The 22,238-nt window shown below is 41.9% G+C and overlaps 1 protein-coding gene across 1 annotated transcript in view; it reads right to left on the reverse strand.

Annotated features, from left to right (window-relative positions):
- Window positions 1-15,732: 15,732 nt before the first annotated feature.
- Window positions 15,733-22,238, reverse strand: part of LURAP1 (leucine rich adaptor protein 1) — a 131,323-nt gene continuing 124,817 nt past the window's right edge. The window contains exon 2 of the mRNA XM_085602753.1: window positions 15,733-21,444. Within this exon, the coding sequence (XP_085458879.1) occupies window positions 20,695-21,444 (750 nt within the window). The 3' untranslated portion in view covers window positions 15,733-20,694. The remainder of the gene's footprint in view (window positions 21,445-22,238) is intronic.

Genomic DNA, 22,238 nt, shown 5'->3' on the forward strand with positions numbered 1-22,238 from the left:
CTAATTGTAAGATAGAAGCTCTCACCTTCATCATTCTTGGAACAAGCGGCTGACTAGTGGAGTCTACACCATAAGTGATGACACAATTAAAATCCCCCATCAATACCATCTCCCCCTGCCATCCCACTAATTCTAAACAAATATTATCAAATATAGTTGGATCGTCAATGTTTGGGCCATATAGAACACAAAAAATATATCTTACACTATTAATTTCTAACTGAGCAATGGCCCATCTTCCCCTTTAATCTGCTAAGACTTTATGAACTTGGTACTCTAATGTTTTTGATACAAAAATAGCAGCCCCGCTAATTAACACATTCTGAGAGGTACATACAACAATCTCAAGCCCAAGTTGCTCAAGAAAGCGCTGGTCCTTATAAGCTAAGTGTGTTTTAGTTAAAAATACTGAATGGGGTTTATATGCCCTGAGCTCCTCTCGGACTAATTGCCTTTTAGATCTTCTATTCAGTCCAGATACATTCCAAGCTAAGCACCTAATTGATGCCATATCTGTTTAATATTTTCAACCTTCAAAAACATAATAGTATCCATTGTTCTCCCACCACCTTGAATACAACAGCCCCCCTTCTTTCGGACTTTTCCCCTTTTTTTTACCCCCTTACCCCCTTGGAGCATCCTCCCCTTCCCTCTTTAAGGCCATCCAGCCCATCCTCCCTGTTTCCCACAGAAGGAATCACCTCCCCCAACAGCTGCCGCTGAATATGGCAGCCAGCGTCTCAGCGCCCCACAGGCCCAACCCCCATCTGGCCCTCTATAAACAAACAGAAAAATAACTATGAAACGACTTACAACTTTATTATACACCTACTGCACCCCATAATATCCTAGCTTATTTTATAATAGAGTCCCGCTTAATTCCTATCTAGCCGCTACATCCCTACTAATCGTAAGAAGAAAAAAAGGAAGAAAAAAAAAAAGAGGGAGAACCTCGAATGAGTCGAAGGCAGAGCTAAACAATCAAGACAACCAATGTAGTTCTCCAGGTATTCATACTATTGATAATCAAACAGTCTGCCACTTTGTCAGCGCCAATTTGGCCTCCAAATCAGAGATAAAAAATAGTGGCTTTCCATCTTTAATAACTTTCAGTCTTGCAGGTTCCTGGAGGAACACTTGAGCCCCAGTTGCTTTAAACGGATCAATAAGTTGTCTCAGCTTTCACCTTCTTTCCATATTTGCCGGGCTTAAATCTGACCTAAAAATTATAGATAAAGAATCCACTGCCACTGGACCATTAGGACGTGCCTTAAAAGGCAACGCTTGTCTCAACAAAAAATTCCCGGAAAAAAAACAAAATAGAGCGGGGATATCGGGCATTAGCTCTTTGTATGGTTAGAGGAAGCTTATGTACCCTTTGAACTTGACAATCCCAGTCCCAGTCCGATAGATCGGGAAAAGCTTTCTGAAGGAGTTGAACCACAAAGCCTCGGGGTCTGGGTCTTCCTTGCCCTCCGGCACCCCAAACAATCTCAGATTATTGCGTCTTTGCCTATTTTCCAGGTCCTCGAGCTTAGCAAGGCACATATGGAGTTGTTGCTCGTGTGACTGAACAGTCTGTGCGACTGACGTAACTGTCTCCTCTGGTTCCGTAACTCTGCTTTGCAGCTCCATCACATCCTTCGTAACATTAGCGACTGTGTTTGTTACCTCATCAAGTGACATCTTAATACTTAAATAGTCTGCCCTGACCTGTGCGTGATGCGCCTGTGCCTTCCTTCTTTGTTCCTGCAGGGCTTGTAGTATTGCTGCTAGAGAGGGTTCCCTCCCTATACTTGAATCTCCTCCTATTTTTGTTTCTACCCTCACCGAGTTTGTCTGTACATTGCTAGCCCCCACCATACTTAATGCAGATGGGCGATCTGCACTAATTAGTGGGGAAGTCTGAGAAGTGTCTTGCTCCACACTAGCCTCCCTATTTTCACCAGAGGTTACACTTGCCATGCCTTGGGTCTTGATTAAACTAGTAGCAGACAGCCGTGAGATCATTGCTCTAACTTCCCCCTTGGCCTGTACCCATTTCCTTAATGGGCTATTTTCCGGTCCCTGGCGGGCACCCAGGATAGTACATGAGCCCCCCACTTGTGAGTCACTTGATTTCCTGTGAGCATTAGTATTTATAATGCCTTTTCCTCTCTTCTTTTGATTTGGTGCCGGTATATTATGAGCATTATATGAGCCCCTTTGTTGATTCTTTGACGTTGTGGGCTCCCCCTCTGGGCCAGGCTTATTTGAGCTTGTCTTCTGCGTGTCAGCTGTCTTCTGAGAGCGGTCAACTACACTATTCAGGTTGCCTTCATCCGCTTGTGTGTCGTTATTAGGCTGGCTTAACTGGCTGGTCTCAAGGCTAAAAACCTCACAGCTTTGATTAATGTTTCCGGGGCTAGCACAGTTACTCTCACTGTTGCTGGCACAATTACTGTCCGGCTGGCTAGAGACTAATCGCTCTCTAGCATTATCAGTCTCTGCCCCACTTTGTATGTCCAGACAACCCCTTTGAACCAGGCTTCCAAAGAGCTCCCGCTCTACAAAGGGTTCCTTTTCCCTCCTTTCAACAGTATTCACCAGCACCTTACTCCACACAGTGCCCGTGTCTTTTTCTTTTGTACTAGGGCTACAAAGTAGCGAGGCAAGTGCGATGGTATCAGCAGTCACGGTGCGGAGCTCACCCTCCACTTTTAGCTCTGCCACCTTACCTGCCTCTAGAAGCCGCGCTGCAGTCTTGCTGTTTTTAACAAATGCAGCTTTGGTCCCGTTCTCCGTGTTGCCTTCAGGATGTAGAGAAGGCTATAACCCCGCAAGGCGAGCAGCCCGAGTTGCTTTCAATGCATTCTTCGGCGGCGCCATATCCAGGCACGACCAATAGACCCCGGATGAGCAGGAGCAGTGGGAATACTAGACTCTCCACCAGGCTTTCCTCGAAGCCTGCCAAAGTCTACAGCTGAATATGAGCATCAACGGTACACAAAGCAGGATCCAAGGAATCGCTATAGGGGTGCGAATTACCCTCGGTTACTCCTTAAAGATAAGCGTCTTAATTACGGCATAGTATCAGTCAGTCAGACCGTGCGGGAGCTGGGAACCCTATGAGGCTGTAGTCCGCCATCTTCCTTCCCACTCCACCATCCTTTTCTATCAAAATAACAGACTAACATGTCCACTTATCAAATTTCATATGTCACTATACTTATTCACCACTAATCCTTTATGGGTTCTGAGTAGCATGCTACTCGCCGAAAAAAGCGCTTCAACACCTCATTAGGGGTAGCAGGCACTATATAAATGCAACCCTTTTTCCATCTTCTATCACTCCGCTATCCTTCTCAATCCAAATATCTGACATATACACCACTCAATTTACTTTCATATTTCACTATACTAATTCACCACTAATCCTTTATGGGTTCCGGAGTAGTGTGCTACTCGCCGAAAAGGCGCTTCAACACCCCATCAGGGGTAACAGCGCTATATATATATATATATGCAAATCTCTGTCCTTCTTCTGTCCTTCTGCTATCCTTCTCAATCCAAAAAAACGAGTAACATATCATCCACCACTCAAATTACTTTCATATTTCAGAATACTAAACCAACACTAATCCTTTAATGGGTTCCGGAGTAGCGTGTTACTCACCAAAAAAGCACTTCAACACACCAACTGGGGTAACAAGTGCCATATAAATGCAAACCTTTTTACTCTTCTGTCCCTCCGCTATCCTTCTGAATCCCAATAACTGACTAACCTATCCACCACTCAAATTACTTTCATATTTCACTATACTAATTCAACATTAATCCTCCTTGGGTTCCGGAGTTGCGTGCTACTCGACGAAAAAGTACTTTGACGCCTCATCAGGGGTAGCAAGCGCTATATAAATGCAATTACAATACAATTCAATGCCACACACCTAGAAGCATATGACTCAGCAGTCACAGTGAAAGCTCAGTGACAGTCTGATGACAGCAGGATTTTGTTCTCTAGTCCCCTCTGGAATAGGAAAATTAATCCATAACCTTTATGCTAGCTGACTGTTACGGCTTTTGTGAGACCATGTATTTGGATTTTTAGTGATAACTTGTCTTTATGTCATTTGTTTTTACATCTGGCATTGACTAACACCTTTTGTTCCAAACAAATACTTCCTAAAGACATACGTACATATACATATTCCACTCAGCCCTCTATTCATTGGTCTGCAGAAGTGCCAATCACATTTTGCTTCCACCCACCTCCGCATACAGCTTGAAGTGCAGTCAGCCCACTCCAACCATTAGATTAGCTCACTGTGAAAGGCAGCATGCTGGTTGTGCACAATAAACACATCAGCACAAAGTAATCCCCTTCAGTGACAGGGACTACTGACCCAGTGAAAGATACTAATTTAAGAATTATTTTTTCCTTTTTCAAATGTTTTTTTTGTTTCCTTGTATAATGGTCCTGCAGCTCTCAAGACACTGTTACAGAGTCCTAGCAACCACTTGCAGTGTGTCCATCCTGTACGCACACTGTTAGCAGCCGCAGTCTTGCAAAATAGCTTTCTAAACCATTTCAATATGGCCGCCCATGCATGCACATATGTGATGGCTGCCAGTATGTGCAAATGTCACTGCTCACAAGGGCAGCCATCTTTAAAAGCATTAGTAATAAAGTTTGCCCAAAACATTTCCACTTTAAAAAAGCATTGGCAAAGCTAGTAGGACTGCAGCCACCAGCAGGTTTATTGGCTTTGCCAATGCTTCCTTTATGTTTTTTTTCTGTATCAAATTAGGGTGAAGCACCACGTGGATGAGTAAGATCAACATGAAATGATATGAACACAGACTGTAATAGTTCTCAAGCAAAGCAGCATAGACCTTTTCCCAAGTGACTGTGAAATGGGATTATGCATGAGGTTGCGGAGCCGGGAAGCCGGGTCAGCCAGGGTGAAACCAGAAGCGAACGCCAGGCTTAAGTCCAGCTGAGCGACTTCTCTGGGCACAAATCTTTGTGTAAGTGGGCAGCCTGAAGTAGGAATGTGTAGGCGTTCTGGGGGCCCCCGGGACAGGGGGCATGTGCATACTGCACGGGTGGCAAAGGATACAGCGTCAGCGAGGGCACGTGGACGGATCAAATGCATATTGTTCTGCACATCAGTGCACAAGGCCCTACACAGCAAGGCCGACCCTTGGCACATCCTAAACTTGCAAATGACTTACTTTAGGAGACGTGAACGTCAAGAGAAAATACAAAAAAACACCAGACAATGAAAAGAATGCAAGAAAGTACATTTCCGGAGGGGAGTCGAGGGCGTCCCGTGTGTACTCAGCATTCCCTGCACCCTTGTCCCATGAGAGACGCCATTGAAGCTCCCTGCCCAATTAGCCGGGGACAGGCCTGCCTTTGTTGTGCGGCCCTTCAGTGCACATTCATCCCGAGTTTCCTCCTGCAGGAGAGAGCTGTTTGCAACTGCGTCACTTCATTATAACCAAACAAAAGCACAGAAAAACAAACAAGTAACTGTCTGGCAAAAAAGGGCTCTGGGAAGGAACTGTCGCAACGATAATTTTCATAAAAATGTACCTCATTAGGCGCGCCACAGCTCTGTTTTGCTGTGGGTTCAGCTAAGCTTTCCTGGCACAGTAAGTCCACGAGCAGGGATATTATTCACAGACTCCCCCTGCAGCCCTTTCCTGATCCTTTGAAAAACAAGGTTTGAATATTTTCCAAGTGCTAAAGAATTGAAAGCGGCCATTATGAAACAGATTAATTGCTCTATTTGTTTCCAAAGCATAATGATGCAGCGAGGGCGGCATGGACCCAATGCCACATGAGAAATGGAAGGGAAGCGGAGATTCCGAAAAGTAGCTCAGTGGGTGCAGCAATGCGCAGGACACACCCTCGAGTGCGAATACCAAGTGGTCCAATTTTTCCCTCTTCCATGGTTGACAACGGGAGCACAAATGATTCAGCTACACACTTGCCAGCATTCTGTGACCAAAACAAGATAACTTTTCAGGTTTCAAAACCACCAATTAGCATAATGATGATGACATGACGGAAATGACATCCTGCCACCTTAGGTCTGATGATGACATCACAGGAAAACAGACCCATGCCCCTGGAGCCAGGTTAAAGGAAGTGACTTTGTAGCTTTTGGTCCAGGTGACAATTCTCAACTTTTTTTTAAAAATACTCTGGTCCCAACTGAAAAAGAGTGCAGCTAATAAACAGTACTTTCGTTTGTGCACATAGGCTCTGTGATCAGATATTGCTGACGCTGGACATACAGTATTCAAGAAGCAGAGAGTAAACAAGAAGTGTACTATCTTGCATGCGCCACAGCTCCAGTGGCCTTGCATCATCGATTTTGAATCAAGGTATAGTGCCTATTAGGAATTATTTTTATTACATAGGTATTTGAAAGAAGAGAAGAAATATATATATATATATATATATAGACATATATATATATAAATCTTTCATTTTCTCCTCATATCAGCGTCAATATATGCTGGGTATTTAGAGAAGTCTGATCCGCTTATTCTTCATACGAATCCATCATCTATTTCAGGTCAACTTGAAAAGAACGTCTAAATAAGGTAGAGCCCTGATGTCATATTTTGGTCATGATCACAGAACTAGGAGGGAATATTTTTGTATTCTTATATTCCCCCTTCATTGTTAATATTTATGTATTTTGGGAAGACGAATACGCCTCTACCTTTGATTGACAGTGTATGGTATTAGTTAATTTAGCAGCCACATTGAGAGGAGATAGATCCCCTTATCCAATTTTGTCGCATCACCTTTCAGGTGGGTAGTAACCTTGAGTTACAATAATGAGTATGTGAAGGTATGGATGTGGAATGAGTTGGTTAATCTAATATTTTCACCTAGGCACTAGAATGGAACCAAAATTGTTATATAAATAAGTTTATTTTGTTCATGCAGTTATGAATTATTTTGTTCTTGTCATTTACATCTTAACATTGGTTAAATAGAAGCTGATATGTAATATATTTCATGTGCATTGATAAGAATCAATTGTAAAATAATTTTCCATACAATGTTTTTCGTAGATTGTGTTGGCAGATCGCTTCTGGTATCTATAAGCCTGAAGAAGGTGGTTTATCTACCAATCCCACCGAAACGTGTCGATTGGCTTTAAAAGTACATCCAAATCACCATCTGGTTTGATTAGGAGTAAATCAATTGTGGAACCAGTATTATCAACTTGAATATATATGTTTGTGGAGTACTTATACTTACTTGATTTGCCATATGTGTGATGTTCCTGTATATTTTCTACATTCTCCCAGGTTGTGTTTAACTATGTTTTTAATCAATGTTAATATCTAAAGTGTATTGACGTTATATTCATTGCTCTGTAAATCGCTTTTTTACTAGTGGTTTTATCTATTGAATTCGAATTGGATCTTTTATAAGAATAAAAAATATATGATACTTTTTATATTATATTGTTTTGGTTTCTATTCAGTGTTGGTGAATCGTATAGTGTACATGTGGTACCAATGTGTTTGTATGGCAGTAATAGGAATTTGTATGCTTAAAAGGAGCCCAACGGGATCTTACTTTTGCCAGGTGACAATAAAACATTTAAAGAGCAAATTAATACTTTACTGGAGGTCAAGGACGATTCTATGCAATAGAAACACCAAAGGCGGATATAAAACATTGTCGAAGACTTGAGTTGCACTCCAGCCTAAGGTCCAGCCTAAGGTCTGAGCAGTAGGCTCCTCTGTGCATATGCCAGCTCATACCGGTTCAGGGGCTACCTGTCCCTGCTCTGGCGCGAAACTGGACAAAGGGAAGTGGGTGTAACCACCCCCTACCCTGACCCTCTTAGAGGAGTGGTCCTAGAGCTAGTCCCTCCCCTATCTTCACTATAAGATAGAAAACTTTGCCATTGCAAATCAGATAATCCTGGACGACGCTCTACAAAGAAGAATCCTGGCCCTTTGACGTTCCACTACCTTTGGAAGACAGAAGAATCTCCCTTGGAGTCAAGGAGTGACTCCCCTGCTTGGCAGGCACCAAAATCAACGGTTGCAAACTTTCCCGCTCCCGTCGAAGTCCCTCCTGCCCCGGAAGTGGATTTCCTGACTTCTCGACGGCCATTGTGAGTCCCCAGCAGAGCTGTGGCGAGTGGACCACACGAGTGACGAGGAACAGCAATACCCGGGGACCGTGCACTATTGTCAAGTGCAATCCCTTCACGACGTTCAACGAACTTGTGCTTTGGACCATTTGTGGCCCAAGCTTCCAGCAGGTTTTGCAGCGAAAATCAGAGGCCTTCCCCATCCCGAGTGACCGTGGGCTCCTGTGAAGCATTTCCTGAAGAGGCGTCTTCGCGATCACTTGCCCGTTTGCAGACGGTACTCTATTTGTGAATGTGGCGGAGAACATTACGTCCGTCATCCTGATGGACTTCTGTCTACCAAATTTAGGGGTCACCTCTGGCCCAACGGTGATCTCTTTACCTTGACAGGAACTGCCATCAGGGTGGTTCCTGTCAAGGTACAAAAAACTTGGTGGATGGCCACCGTAGGTGATGCCTGGCCTCCACATTTTAACAAATGTTTTGTTTTGTAAAAACTAAATTACAGAGTAGGAATGGGTTGCTATAAAACAAAAAAAATTGTAACCTCTATACCAAGGGCGTTTAATTCCTTGGGAGTGGGGTCATTATTTGTTTATTTTCTGTCCACCGTAGGCAAAAAAAATCATAATGTCCACCAGAATGAGGGCAGGCGGTGTAATGACCTTCCTCCAATGGCCCATACTCCCTTGGGCCATCGGAGGAAGCTTTCCACCGACAGAAAGCTGACCGTCCTCCCGATCCTAAATGGTGCCATCATTCTAGCGCACGGGGTACTCCATCATGTTTGCTATGGACTATCCTCTCCGCTAAACTATAAATGCCCCCACCCCCAGGTATCAACATGTTATTGACAGTTTAGTGGGTGACAGCAAGATCAGGCTGGTTTGACACACTTGTGTGTCAAACCAGCCTGACCTTCAACTTGCGGTGCTTTATGGATTCACGTTATCCAGGCAGTTAAATCACAGGTGTTTGTATTATGTTATTTATGTTATGCCGCTTCTTTTACCCACACTAAAACATCACAGCTGGACCTGAGGAAGCTAGCAGGCCTGGCTCTCTCTCCTCTCCTGAGCATGGCGGACACACTCTAAAATCATTGCCACGGTCCAACCAGCTGCATGCGCTGCAACAAACTTTAAAACCTTGAAAGACTTTTCGGAAATGTTTTCAAAACAATGCTTTTTTACTTTTAACTAATCTACCTCTGATGCTCACGTGAAACAGGATTTGTTAGGCTCAAGCTCCCAGAGTTCAAGATATGCCAGTTCTTGTTGTTTACCTTACTGACTTCCATTGATATTGTACGGTAGGCCGGGCCACACATCAGTCTACGTGTCTCTGGGTTAGAGTGTGTGGTCAGTATTGCTTCCCTGTTGTTGTTCCTAGCCCTTTTCATCGTCTTGTTGATGGTGGCCATGGGATATTTTTACAACAAACTTGTTACTGAGTTGTTCTGCTTGAATTTTGAAATCAGATATCCTGCTACAATTTCTGCATAAACGTAGACATTGGCCAAATGGTAGGTTTCCTCTAAGGCAGAGCACGTGGAACCCGACAAATCTTAGTAAGATGCTTCTGTCTGTGGGTTGGTGATAAGTACCTGTCACTAGATGCTCATTGTCACAGAAGATTGTGACATCCAGGAATATGAACTCATGGTCACCGATAGGGTGAAGCTACGGCATGTATTCTGGGTATTAATCCAAGTCATGAAACCTTCAGCTCCACTGATTGTGCCAGCCATACAATAAAAACATCATTGGTGCATCTTTTTCAGGTACGCCTCTGTGTTTTGACCAGACTGTTGGTATCAAACACGTTTTGACTCAAAGGTGTGAATAGGCAATCCGGCTATGCTGGGGGCAAAAGTGCTCCTCAACAATGTTCTGTGCACCTAGAGATATAAAGTGCCATACAATTGAAAGAAATTGCATGTGAGTGCTAGTCCGGCACATTCTGGAATGAAGTGGCGAGGTGTCATATATTCCCATTGTTGTTCAGAAGGAATCTCCTGTAGGACTGCCAATGTTTCTTCTTGTGGAAAGCTTGTGTATAGAGCCTCTTTGTCCTGTCCAATGAGAAGGTCTTCCACGGGACTGAATGTGAGATCCAAAATGATGTTCAGAAAATCTTATGTGTATTTTAAAAACTATGGCTCAATGGGCATGACAGGCCTTCTGAACTACAACCACAGCTGTGCCTATTCAGTATATGAACTAATACTCAGTCTCCCAATAGCTGAGGAGTGCCCAGGTCTTCCAGTGTCCATGTCTTTCAGTGCTTGTATCTTCTATTGGCAATGCCCATGTCTCTGAGTGCCAGGTTTCCCAGTGCTTACATTTAGAGTTTTATAAAGCGCAAAATTGACCCGAATCGGGTATCAGAGCGCTTTACATAGCACCAGTTATGTTACATGAGGACAAACATTCATTTTGGTTAGGCATGGGGAGATTAAGTGATTTGCCCAGAATCACAGGATGTTCAGCGTCATTGCCGAGACTTGAACCCAGTTCCCCAGATTTGAGGTTGACCGCCCTAGCCATTAGGCCAACTCCTCTCCCCAAAAGTGTTTGTGTCTTAGAGTCTCTGGGTCCGCCAGGCTCATCCCCTCCCAGTGTCTGAATCCACCAGCATCAGGTTTTATCAAAGGTCATGTCACAATTACCATCCAGCGGTATTCGAATTATAGGAACATGGCCCTTACTTGAATGAAGATGGGAGAAGGGGAGTGTACAGCGCCTTCTTTTATTAGCTTTGAACTACCAGAGCAACATGTGAAGGTCAGAGGTGGATCCAATGGCCTGTGGAATGGGCATCACAGGCAGGAGATCAGAACAGACCATATAAAGAGATCTTAACATGAATGCAATTCCTGTCCATATTATTAATCAGATATGCTTGTAGTTTCACGGCACGTGCTATGGACTAAATGACTGGTTCTCAGTCCACCGATTCTAAATACCTCAAGTCAATTAATGTATCGTTTTATTGTGGGTCGCCCTGGGCAGTGATGCTACATAAAACCCTAAGCACAATGGCTATTAAAAGCTTTAATGTTATGTCATGGCAAGTTAAATTCTTTGTAGAACCACAATGCCAGTTTAACCATCTCTAACTGCAAATCATTTGCCATTGGAGGAGGACGACACGGCCCGCTTAGAAGGATGCTTGATGAATGGTAAGGTTTTTAGGTCTTTCCTTTTTTTTTTTTTATTGAACATCATCAAAACAAAATATATACATAAATTTACTTTAACATAAATATCTGATACAGCAAAATTCCTTCGGTTTAGGTTTTAATCTCTTAAAGTATATATAAAAATACAATATATCATTTGTATATATGAAAAGAAAAAGAAAAACATGGTGAAAGATCTTGAGAAGGAGACATAGAATCAGAGATGTATATAATTAATTATCGAGCAGTTTCCATATTCCCATCTAACACCATGTCTGTATGAGTATATGTCTACCCCCTTTTTTTTTAGTTTAGCCATCTGTTTTAAGTTTCCATTTTTCAAGTGGGGCCCAGATCCGTTTCCCAAACTGCCTTGTATTCCCACCTTTTTTTTTTGTATAGAGCTTTCTCTAGATTGTAAATAGCCAATAGTTTTGTAAGCCATTGTTGGAATGAAGGAGGGTTGGAATCTTTCCATGCCGTTGTAATACAAAGCCGGCTCAACGTCATTGCGATAAACAGAAATTCTTGATGGAGTATGTCCTGCCCTTCCTTTACCACACCAAGAACCATGATCTCATTAGTTAAATTAATAAAGATCCCCAATTCGTCTTTAAAGAAGTTTTCTATAGCTTGTTTAAAGGGATCTAGATTAGGGCAGGTTGCAAACATATGTATCGTGTCTGCCTCCAAACTCTGACATCTAGGACAAGAGATCCCACTCGTACCCCCCCAACGGGCAATTCTATACGGAGTATAATATAATTCATGCAGAGTTTTGTAATATTGTGCCTGTAAATTTGCGACTTTTAGAACAGTGTTTCCAAGTCTGAGTGATTTTTCCCCCTCGTTCCCAACTAAATTAAGTTTAGTTCTCCATTTTTCAAAAACCTTTTCTCTATCATCCTCCTTATATTGGCATAATGCACCATAGAGTTGAGAAATTGAGCATCCCTTCTCAGCTCGAACAAGTTCCATCAGGTCTATCCTAGTAACCTTACAATAGCCTGCTTGTTTTCTCTGCAGTACTGATCTTATCTGTAAGTATTTGAAAAAATCTCTCCGATCCAATTTATATAATTGCTGTGCCCTTTCAAATGTTATTAATCCTGACTGGTCCATAATATCTCCTATCATACCAACCCCAAGTTTATCCCATCGCCTCATAACTTCATCATGAAATACATCTGGAAGGAGTTCATTCAAGTATAAAGGGGTATAAAAATTCATTCTTCCTAATTTAATTTTCTTCTTAATAATTGACCATAGTGAAATGGCCGCCCCCAAAACCTTGAACTTCGTTCTTTTGTAGTAATTTTGTTCTTTATATGTAAGAAGTCCCTTGTTAGAATCCAAAACCAAAAGATCGTAAATGTCCGGAATACCCACGCTACTCTTCCAAATATCTTTCGTATTCCCACCGAGAAGTCCTTTACAATACTGAAGGACTGAAGCAAAATAATATGCCTTAAAGTCAGGAACTGCGAGCCCCCCCTGTTCTTTAGGGAATGCCAGCCTCTTTATAGCTCTTCGAGTTCTACCTTTTGCCCAAATAAATCGATTACACATCCCCTCTATTTCCTTGAACCAATTATTGACAAATAATAAAGGAATTGTGCGGAATAGATACAAAATCTTGGGCAGAAACAACATCTTTATAACATTACATCGCCCTATAATTGTTAGATGTAGATTGTCAATCCTATCTAAATCTAGTTTTGCCTTTTTAATTAATGGGGTCAAATTTTTCTCCACTGCCTTAGTTAGATCGGATGTTATAATAACCCCTAAGTAGACCGCAGACTCTATAACTCTATCATCATTAATTCTTGCAAATTGATTTAAGACTATTTGTGTTTTCCCTTGGTTCAATTTGTATCCTGACAATAATCCATATTTCTTAGCCTCCTTCTCAATTTCTCCTATTGCTATAGCTGGTGTTGATGATGTAATTGCTAAGTCGTCTGCATATCCCAAGATTTTGGTCTCATATCCATTCAACACAATTGGGGTGATATTTTTATTTTTTTCTATATGTCTAATAAATGGATCTATATAACAAGCAAAAAGTAGAGGGGAACATGGGCATCCTTGCCTGGTCCCACGCTCAATTTTTATTACTTCACTCAGTTCCCCCCCTACTCTCAATCTAATGCTTGAACTTTTATACAGGGCTTTTAATGCTCCTATACAGACTTGCCCAAAGTTGTATTTATTCAATGTTGCCCATAAGAAATCCCACGAGACCCTATCAAATGCTTTTTCAGCGTCAAGCAATATTAAGGACATAGGGTCTCGTGAGGCCGTCGTACCGTCCAACAACGTAAATACCCTTCTAATATGATCAGCTGTCCCCCTCCCCGGTATGAACCCATGTTGCCAGGGTGTTACTATCTTCCCAATTATCGTACTCAACCTGTTTGCCAGAATTTTAGAATAGGCCTTAGTGTCACTATTCATTAAGCTGATTGGTCTGTATGATCCGGGATCCATAGAGTTTTTATTCTTTTTTAAAAACACCACCATTGAAGCTTCTCCCCAAGACCCAGGAGGGGCAGCCCCATTTTGTATTAACCCCATTAGATTATTAATGTCTGCTTTTAGAATTGAAAAAAAATTCTTATAAAATTCTAATGGTATTAGGTCAGGTCCGACTGCTTTTCCTGACGGGAGATCCATGAAAGCTCTTTGTATTTCTTCCGGGGTGAAATTGATTTCCAGAGAGTTCTTGTCTTCTTCTGTAAGGTTATCTAGAGAGGAGGATTCTAAATATCCCTCGATTTCTATTGCTTCTGGTTCTCCATGATCCTTAGTATACAGTTTCTTATAGAAGTTCTGAAATACAGAGCAGATTTCCTTTGGTGTTTTTACTAGTCCTCCTGCCTCAGTAATCATTTCTGTTATCTGCCCCTGAGTAGCTGCCTGCAGGGTTTTTATCGCCAGGATTCGTCCTACCTGTTCGCTATATTCATGTTGCTCTTCTCTTCTAGCTAAGTATTTACCAGCTGCCTTTGCAGCATATACTTCACCCACTGCTGCTTTGGCTAAAGCTAATTTTTGCGTTGCTTTTGTCACATCTTCCTTCCCTCTTATGCTTCTTACCAGCTCATCCTCTAGTTTTGCTACTAAGTTTGTCTTCTTCTCCATAATTTCTTTTTCCTGTTTACTCCGTCTAAGAGAGTAACTTAAAGTTTCCCCCCTGATACCTGCCTTCATTGCGTCCCATACTATTTGAGGTGGCGCTGTATCCCTATTATTTTCCAAAAATTCTCTTTTTTAGGTCTTTCCTGAAGAAGGGGAGGGTAAACAGACATTCCATATGGTGGGGGTGGACAGGTATTTCCAAAGTTCAGAGGTCTGAACAGTGAGGTGGCCATCCCCATAGTCCACATAATTTGACAGTGAGACTTTGCGGCGCCTGTAGTGGGACGAGCAAAATGCCTCTGAAAGGAATGTACTAAGAAATTTTGCTGCACAAGTGTGAGATGAGGGGCAGTGGTGACAATACATCCACGGGTCAAACAAAACACTTTAAAAATAATTCTGAATTATAAATTATGGACTTCTCTTGGAGCGAGTGACCGCTATCAGACAACAGAGATCTGCAACTTTTCTATGCCGTAAACTTGGAATGTGCACTATGCGCTGGCGTATCCCACTGAATCGCAACATTTTTAATCTGTTAATTAAATATCAAGTTGATATATACAACTATTGCTTGATACACAACACTGAAAATCAATATGCAATTCAAAATGAATATCTTTAAGGAAGAGTCAAAAACCCTATGGTTGGCAGTGGCAAGAGCATATGATGGCCCTCTTAACATGAATCCTGAAAATTAGACTTATTTCACAACAGTAAGTATCAGCTACATACTATAATGAGCAAAGAAACTGTATCTTCCTCTAAAAAACACATACACAATGTTTTATCATCGAGTGCTTCATTTGTTACTTCAAATGTATTACTTTTAAATGGAGTAAAATTACTTTACATATTACCACATTTGCTGCTGGAAATACAGATAAAAACATATCGATCATTAATATTTGTTAAAACAAGTTTCTCTCATACATTTGGCGAAGTATTGCTAACAGATATGGAATATGTCTCATTACATTGAGATGCATTACATCGCGTGCTTTTACAACGCGGTCGTCACAACGACCGCGTTGTTACTACGTGATGCATTTACATCGCAAGTCATTACAATGACTTGTACTAGGGGGTGCGCTGGACTTAGAAATAGTATTAATTACTATTCCCACTCCAGTTTGCGCAACAGTAGGGAAGATGTTGGAATTCATTTCCAATACCTCAGTGCCCCCTAGTGCAAGTCGTTGTAATGACTTGTGATGTAAATGCATCACGTAGTAACAACGCGGTCGTTGTAACGACCGCGTTGTAATAGTAGCGTGACGTAATGACAGCGTTGTAAACACTGTTTAAACCAGATACGTTGTGTTCACTATTACACGAAAGAGAATTCAAATGAAATAGGAAGCAAAACTTATTTGAAAAAAAATACTAATTCTTAAGTCAAATGTTGATTCAAAGATGTTTTAATTTAATACAGACATCAAAGCTTTTGCTACCACAGCAAAGTACCTTTATTCCCCAGCAATGCCTACAGTACATTTAATATAGCATCCAATAGATTTCACAGTACTGGGGAGAAAGCGGAAATAACAAAGGCCTCAAAGCCAAACACCCCATCAATTTCCCTGTAATGTCCACAATGTTGGAGTCAATCACTGTTGAATGTGCTCATCCCAACCCTGACAAGTTGGAAAGATCCTAAGGGTTTAGTTTGCAAATACAATGTGAGTGGATAGGTTGAGGGTCACACAAACAACTATGAAATTCCTTGTAGTTACTTTCACACAAGCAAATGATTACTGTCGCTCTCAGAATCTTTGTTATGCTAATAATAAATATATTATTTGAGTAGGTTATAGGCCTTTCATGAAGAGAAAACGATTAGGCTTCGTTATCGGACCCTATGCAAGATTTGAGTATGCAGCATCAACACCGGGAAACTTAGAACTGCTGGTGGAAGTGGTTTTTAATTTGTCAAGCATAGGAGATTTTGCACAAAGAATGAGGTAAACCATGCAATAACATAAAAAGAGTATTCTTACAGGAAAGAACAGTCTGCAGCTAGTGGTGTATATTCCTATTGCCATGGTCCTCAATCACAAGCTGAAAAATGTTACTTTGATACATTTTTAGAGGAAGAATTAAATTTATGAAGAGAATCAATTTATATCCTTTCAAACTATTTAGTTCTCATTCCAAATTAAATAAGGTTTAAGTTTATCTGGAATGATGAGTCATTCATTTAAAGGAATCTTAACTAATAAATTTAATTAATTAAATGTCTTCCTGTACTACTGATAAAAAGACATTATCGATGTGATTTGTTTTTGGAAAGTAGCGCAATCAGGCCAGAGCACCGACTTGTCATTAGATGCAGACCTGAGGTACCGATTACACCTCAGAGTTGTGGCTTTAAAGAAGAAGAGATAACTTGGCCAGCGCACTTTATCCGAGAGAAGTGATATGGTTGAAAAAATCTCAATTGAAGCTCATCATTCTGTTCTTTGCGTTAGCCCAAGTACACCACTTTTATTGAAACTTGGTTCATAATTGAACCTCTATTCAAAGATCACAGCTTGGTTATATAGTTGGAAGGACACAGTGGGTGTTTATGAAGATAGTGGACAAAGGCCTGCATCTTAAGCCACTCCAGTTGCGTGCACTAGCCTGTATTTATGAAATCCATAAAATAAAGTACATCAGATAAATCTACACACAATGCATAAATACTGGCTGATTTGCTGCAAAATTGACCATAGAGATTCAAAGGTGTGCAAAAGTAGCAAAACATACAAAGAATCCATGTAGTGTATTAAAAAAAGTCAAAGTATTCACAAAGTGAATGATGATTCAAATGAAGGTTGAACCACAAAATCCACCTGGACACAAACCTAACCATAACTCAAATACAGGTATCACTGAATCACTTTTGAATTGCGATTATGTAACCTGAGCAACCATCAGAGCCCCGAGGAAGGCTGGAAAATGCAAATGGCACAGCATGCAGAGATATCCCAACCAAAATGATCAGATATTTATATTCAAAATGGCACACAAAGAAAATACTGATGCTAAGCAGAGGGAGAATTTGTAGGTTCACTTCGCCAAGCTGCAGCCGATGATGTGCACCCGGGCTACGGTCCATCCAGGGAACATAGCGCCATTTTACAAAACGTTACATTCTCAAATACAATGGACACACTCATCAACACAAATTAAGACCACGCATAGCAGAGCAAGTGCATTTCTGGATTGAACAAACACGAGGTACATACCAATGCCTCTAACTTGTAATACTTTTTCAGTCTCAATTTTTATAAAGAGAATAGACCCTCATTTTAGAACCATCTGAAGCCCCACCCACCCGTGTCGCCTTTTTATTGGTGAGTTATCAGACTCTTTGGAGTCGTCCATCTTGCAGAGTCTGGAAGTAAGGAGGAGTCCAGAGATTTCATCGCACATGCAGTCCTTTTCACCTGAGTATAGTAACAGGAATCCACCCAGCTGCGATACCCGTGTCATGACAGTACAAAGCGAATAATAGACACAAAAGATTTCAAGACAATAGAAAGTCCTGTTCTGGGTTCCAGTGCTTATTGTCATTTGGCAACCATTCATTTCATCTCCAGGACCATTTGTGCAATAACACCCTGAGATTCACTACTTCTACCAAGGAAGGCAAAATTATATATCATCAAGAATGTAATCGGAAATGAGCTTGTTATTGTCAAAGGTCTACGAGTAATACCAAGCAGCAGGATAAACAAGCATTGGCATAGCCAATAGGTCTCGCCTTTGGGACCTTATAAGTGTTTAGCCATGCAACAGTTGCATAACTAAATACTTATAAGGTCCCAAAAGCAAGACCTATTGGCTTTGCAAAGCGGCCGCGAAAGTGAATGTGATCGCAATCGCGATCACGATCAAACATGAAAGCGGCCACGCGGCCTCGAAAGTGAAAGTAATTGCGGTAAAGTGCGGCGCGCGCGCCCGCGCACATGCACGGTAGCTCTAGGCTGGCCTGGTAGCACTTTTTGGAGCCCTCTCAATAAGTCTCGCCAGACCAGCGCATGCGCTGGGTCAGGCGAGACCTAAAAAGCCTCCACCCCTACATCAACCAGCAACATACGCCTGCTGCAACAGCACATGTGACATATACTGCTAAAAAGAAATGAGAAAGGACCACAAAGCACACTGAAGCTTTTTCTTTCTTACACTGAAAATTGATTCAGTGGATAATAAATCTAACACTTGAAGAAAATTGAGATGTTCGAGACCTGCAACAGGGAATTGAGCTAAGCTTATAAGCGGGATTATCGTGACACAATTTCAATACTCCAAATTAGCCAATGATTAGAGTAGCCTATGAGGAATCTTGCCAGAAGGAAATGCCAACAATATTTTCAGCCTGTAAGGGGTCAATACTTGGAATAAAAAAAAGAGATATTTTTCTGTGGAGACCAGTGATGTGAAGGATAGCAAGAATTCCTCCATTGAGATACAAAATAATTGTTGCTGGAGGCAGGCTAATCCATGGGTTTTTCATTCAGAACATCTGTAGATGTCTCTGTTTGATTGAAACGCAATTTTTTAAAATTAGTGCGTGTGATGCGGGCAGATCATACAACTTAGTGTTCTACTTGAAGGACAATGTGGAGGTCATATAGTTTTGAAAGATTTCAATTAGCCCTGGATTTAGGGCATTGTAAGGGGTTAACGTCCCTCCGCCCCATGTAGAGCATATTCTGGTCAATTTATTATTTATCAGTTCTGTAACTCTTTCTGAACCACCTATGGAAGATGGATAGCAGAAACTGAAAGCATGACCTTTTTGGTGTAATGAGAAAAGGTCAGATCGCTTACTGTAACCATGGTCAGTACTGTGGGAGTACTATGTAGGCTTCTAAAAACAAAAATAGAAAGTTTTGAAAAGATTTGGATCTGAAAAGCGTAGCCACTTACCACCACCACACTGTGGCACAAAGTAACTGAGTATTGACTGATGAGAGAAAAACTGTGACTTAGAGCACGTGCAGCAGCACCAACCAATCAGATGGGAAGGACAATGTTAAAGAGAGATGTTCCCTGTGGCGCCAGCAATGCAGGTGGTAGATGAAGGCATTGCGATCATCTGCAATCCATGAGAAATGTAAGGAAAGCAGGTGGGGCCTGTAGCCATCTTGGGCCCCACCTTCAGATTAAAACCTTCAATATGTTTAGGCAAGAAGGGCTACTAGCCATGCCTCAGCACACACTGCCTATCCAGGGTACAGATTTTCCAACAAAGGTCGGGAATCAGGAAGACGACTTACTACAATGTGGAAGGGTTTCTTCCACTTTTAGAGGCCATCTTCCCAAGATGGATACCACCCTTGGTAAGTGCTGTGTGTGTTGCAGATGCACATGGAGATGCGAGCTTTGGAAATGAAACCAAACTGGGTGCATTTGTGACAAATGCCCCAAGCCTGTCACTAGCCACTGAACCTTAGGCAGAAGCTACAGTGTTTGTGTAACCCTTTGTTTATTGATGACAACGATTAGAAGCAAACACTGGTAGAAACTCCAACAATTCTGCTTCTGCCATTAAAACAGACATTACTTTTTGTTTAAACGATGCTTGATCAGTGCGCACTGCAAGAGCTTTCCAGCTCTATGGGACATCAGGGCTTCCCCATGCTTATCGATTCTCTTTCTGGAACAAGAAGAACAATTCAAAGGAGAATTAGGTCTTAGAACCTCTATTTTCAATTGGGCAGCATATATTAAAATTATTTTACAATGTCACCCTCAACACAGAAGTGTAGTCAGCTTCTGAAACACCTGGACCTGACCAAGAATCATTCTAACAACAATCGTTCCCTGCTTCACTTTCAATGTAGATTTATATTAGCGTTTAACACGTGACGCCATTCGCAAACTATAGCCATTTTGGTATGCATAATGTTACAGCGTCAAAGAGTCACCATGCCGTTTTGAGAGCCTTTTCTCTTTCAAATCCCATGGACATTGAAATATTTGAATTCAATTTTCAATGCTTGCAGAACATTTCCGCAGGGCCCGATGTCCTGCCTCCGGGAACTGAGCCTCAATGCACGGAAATCTTGGCGACATGTTTAGTTTAGCCATCATGTGTGCAATACGGACAGAGGCCTTCAAACATCCACCAAACAGGCGGGGGATGCCTGCACTGCTTTGAAGGTATTTCCAAGGCAGCAACCACCATGTTTGACTGGATTCAGCAGCCCTTGCATAAACAAATAGAGGTCCACCAGACCAGCTTTGTAAAATTTACAAGAAAGTTACATCATCTTGGGACTGCACCCATCGCCAGTGGGCATCGTATTCGAGATGCAGTTTACCGGTGTTGGGTTTGTGTTTCTCAAAGTCAACTTTCCCATTTTTGTACAGCTTTCCCGGCGGACTGCACCTGCCTGCCATTCGCACTACAGGTAACTTGGTGTCCAGGGCATGATCAAGAGCAGGTGCTGGCTTGCCACACACACCATTTGCTATGGGTGGTTGTTGTGAGTCATGCTTTGCTGTGTTGTTTGACTCCACTGGGTTTGTGTCCTTGATTGTCTTAAAGAAGTTATCAGGCCTTAAGAAGTTCTGGACAATACCAATCTTTTCTATCTTGGAAGCACTTCCCCCTGTCATACTTGAGCTGTTTCCATCTTTGTCTCTTTTCTCCAATTCTTGTTCAACATTTGTCAATGGAGCACCCGATCGGTTTGGGTTTGATGACATTAATGACTCCGATGTGCTGTGGCAATATTCGTCCATATCATCGGCAAGTGTGTCCAAGTAGCTGCCAATAGAAATGCTGTCTAGCCTCTCATTGGGGTCTTGCAAGCTGCTCCAGCTTCCACGCCTGGATGTCTCCTGACTTTCCACCAAACTGTACTGACTACTCGTCAGGCTGCTGCATCGGCTCGTTAGGGTCCCCTTCTCCTCCATGATCCACTTCACAGCCTCAATCCCTTCATTGACAGCCACCAGCTGCTGAAGGATCCTGACATCAATGGCTCTCAGGTAAGCCTAGAACAACAAAAAAGAACATGTCAAAAAACTGAGGAGAAATCAGGTCAGTCAATTCAGCTCTTCAAATGTCAAATAAACAAATGCTATTCAGGTTGTGTGAAGGATCGACAGGATTAATAACAACACTGATCCATTTACCCATAGAGCAAACGCTGTATGAGTGGCAATAATGCCTACAAATTGGATCGACCACTACTGGAGAGACTCGACATATGATCTAATTTGCTAGATTACTCATGCAAAACTTGTGTGACCGTGTTGTATGTACTCTGTATTGTATCACAGCTGTCATATTCACTCAGTTTATTTACTACCCACTGGCTTCTGACTAGCAAAGAGTTTAGAAAATATGATAGAATTTAGTTATGGAACATTTCATACAGCTTCTTCCTAACATTATGATAGAGACTATGGAAGAGGAGAATTATAAACATTAAGGGAAGGGATAATGTTACTGCATGCAGCAGGGGATGTTTTTCTTTCCTATTTACCATCAGGACCATCAGTAGGTGCTGGCAGAGGGCTCAATATTCCCAGGCCTTTCAACATGTCAGGGCCCTACACTTTTGTGGCAACATTTATTTATAGACTTTATAGACAAGCTGCCCTATTTATCAGTGTCAATCAACGAACACAGCTGATATGCTGGACCTATACTGTGTTTTTAGGTCTCGCCTAGGCAGCGCTTGCGCTGTCTCTTTGAGACATGCAGTATTCATGATTTGGCCATACAGTTCTGCCCAATTTCCGCCCATCTTTTTAATTGGCTCCTGTCCCTGTCCTTTGTAAGC

This window comes from Triturus cristatus, chromosome 4_2 (assembly GCF_964204655.1).
Source record: "Triturus cristatus chromosome 4_2, aTriCri1.1, whole genome shotgun sequence".
In the NCBI taxonomy this organism is placed as follows: Eukaryota; Metazoa; Chordata; class Amphibia; order Caudata; family Salamandridae; genus Triturus; species Triturus cristatus.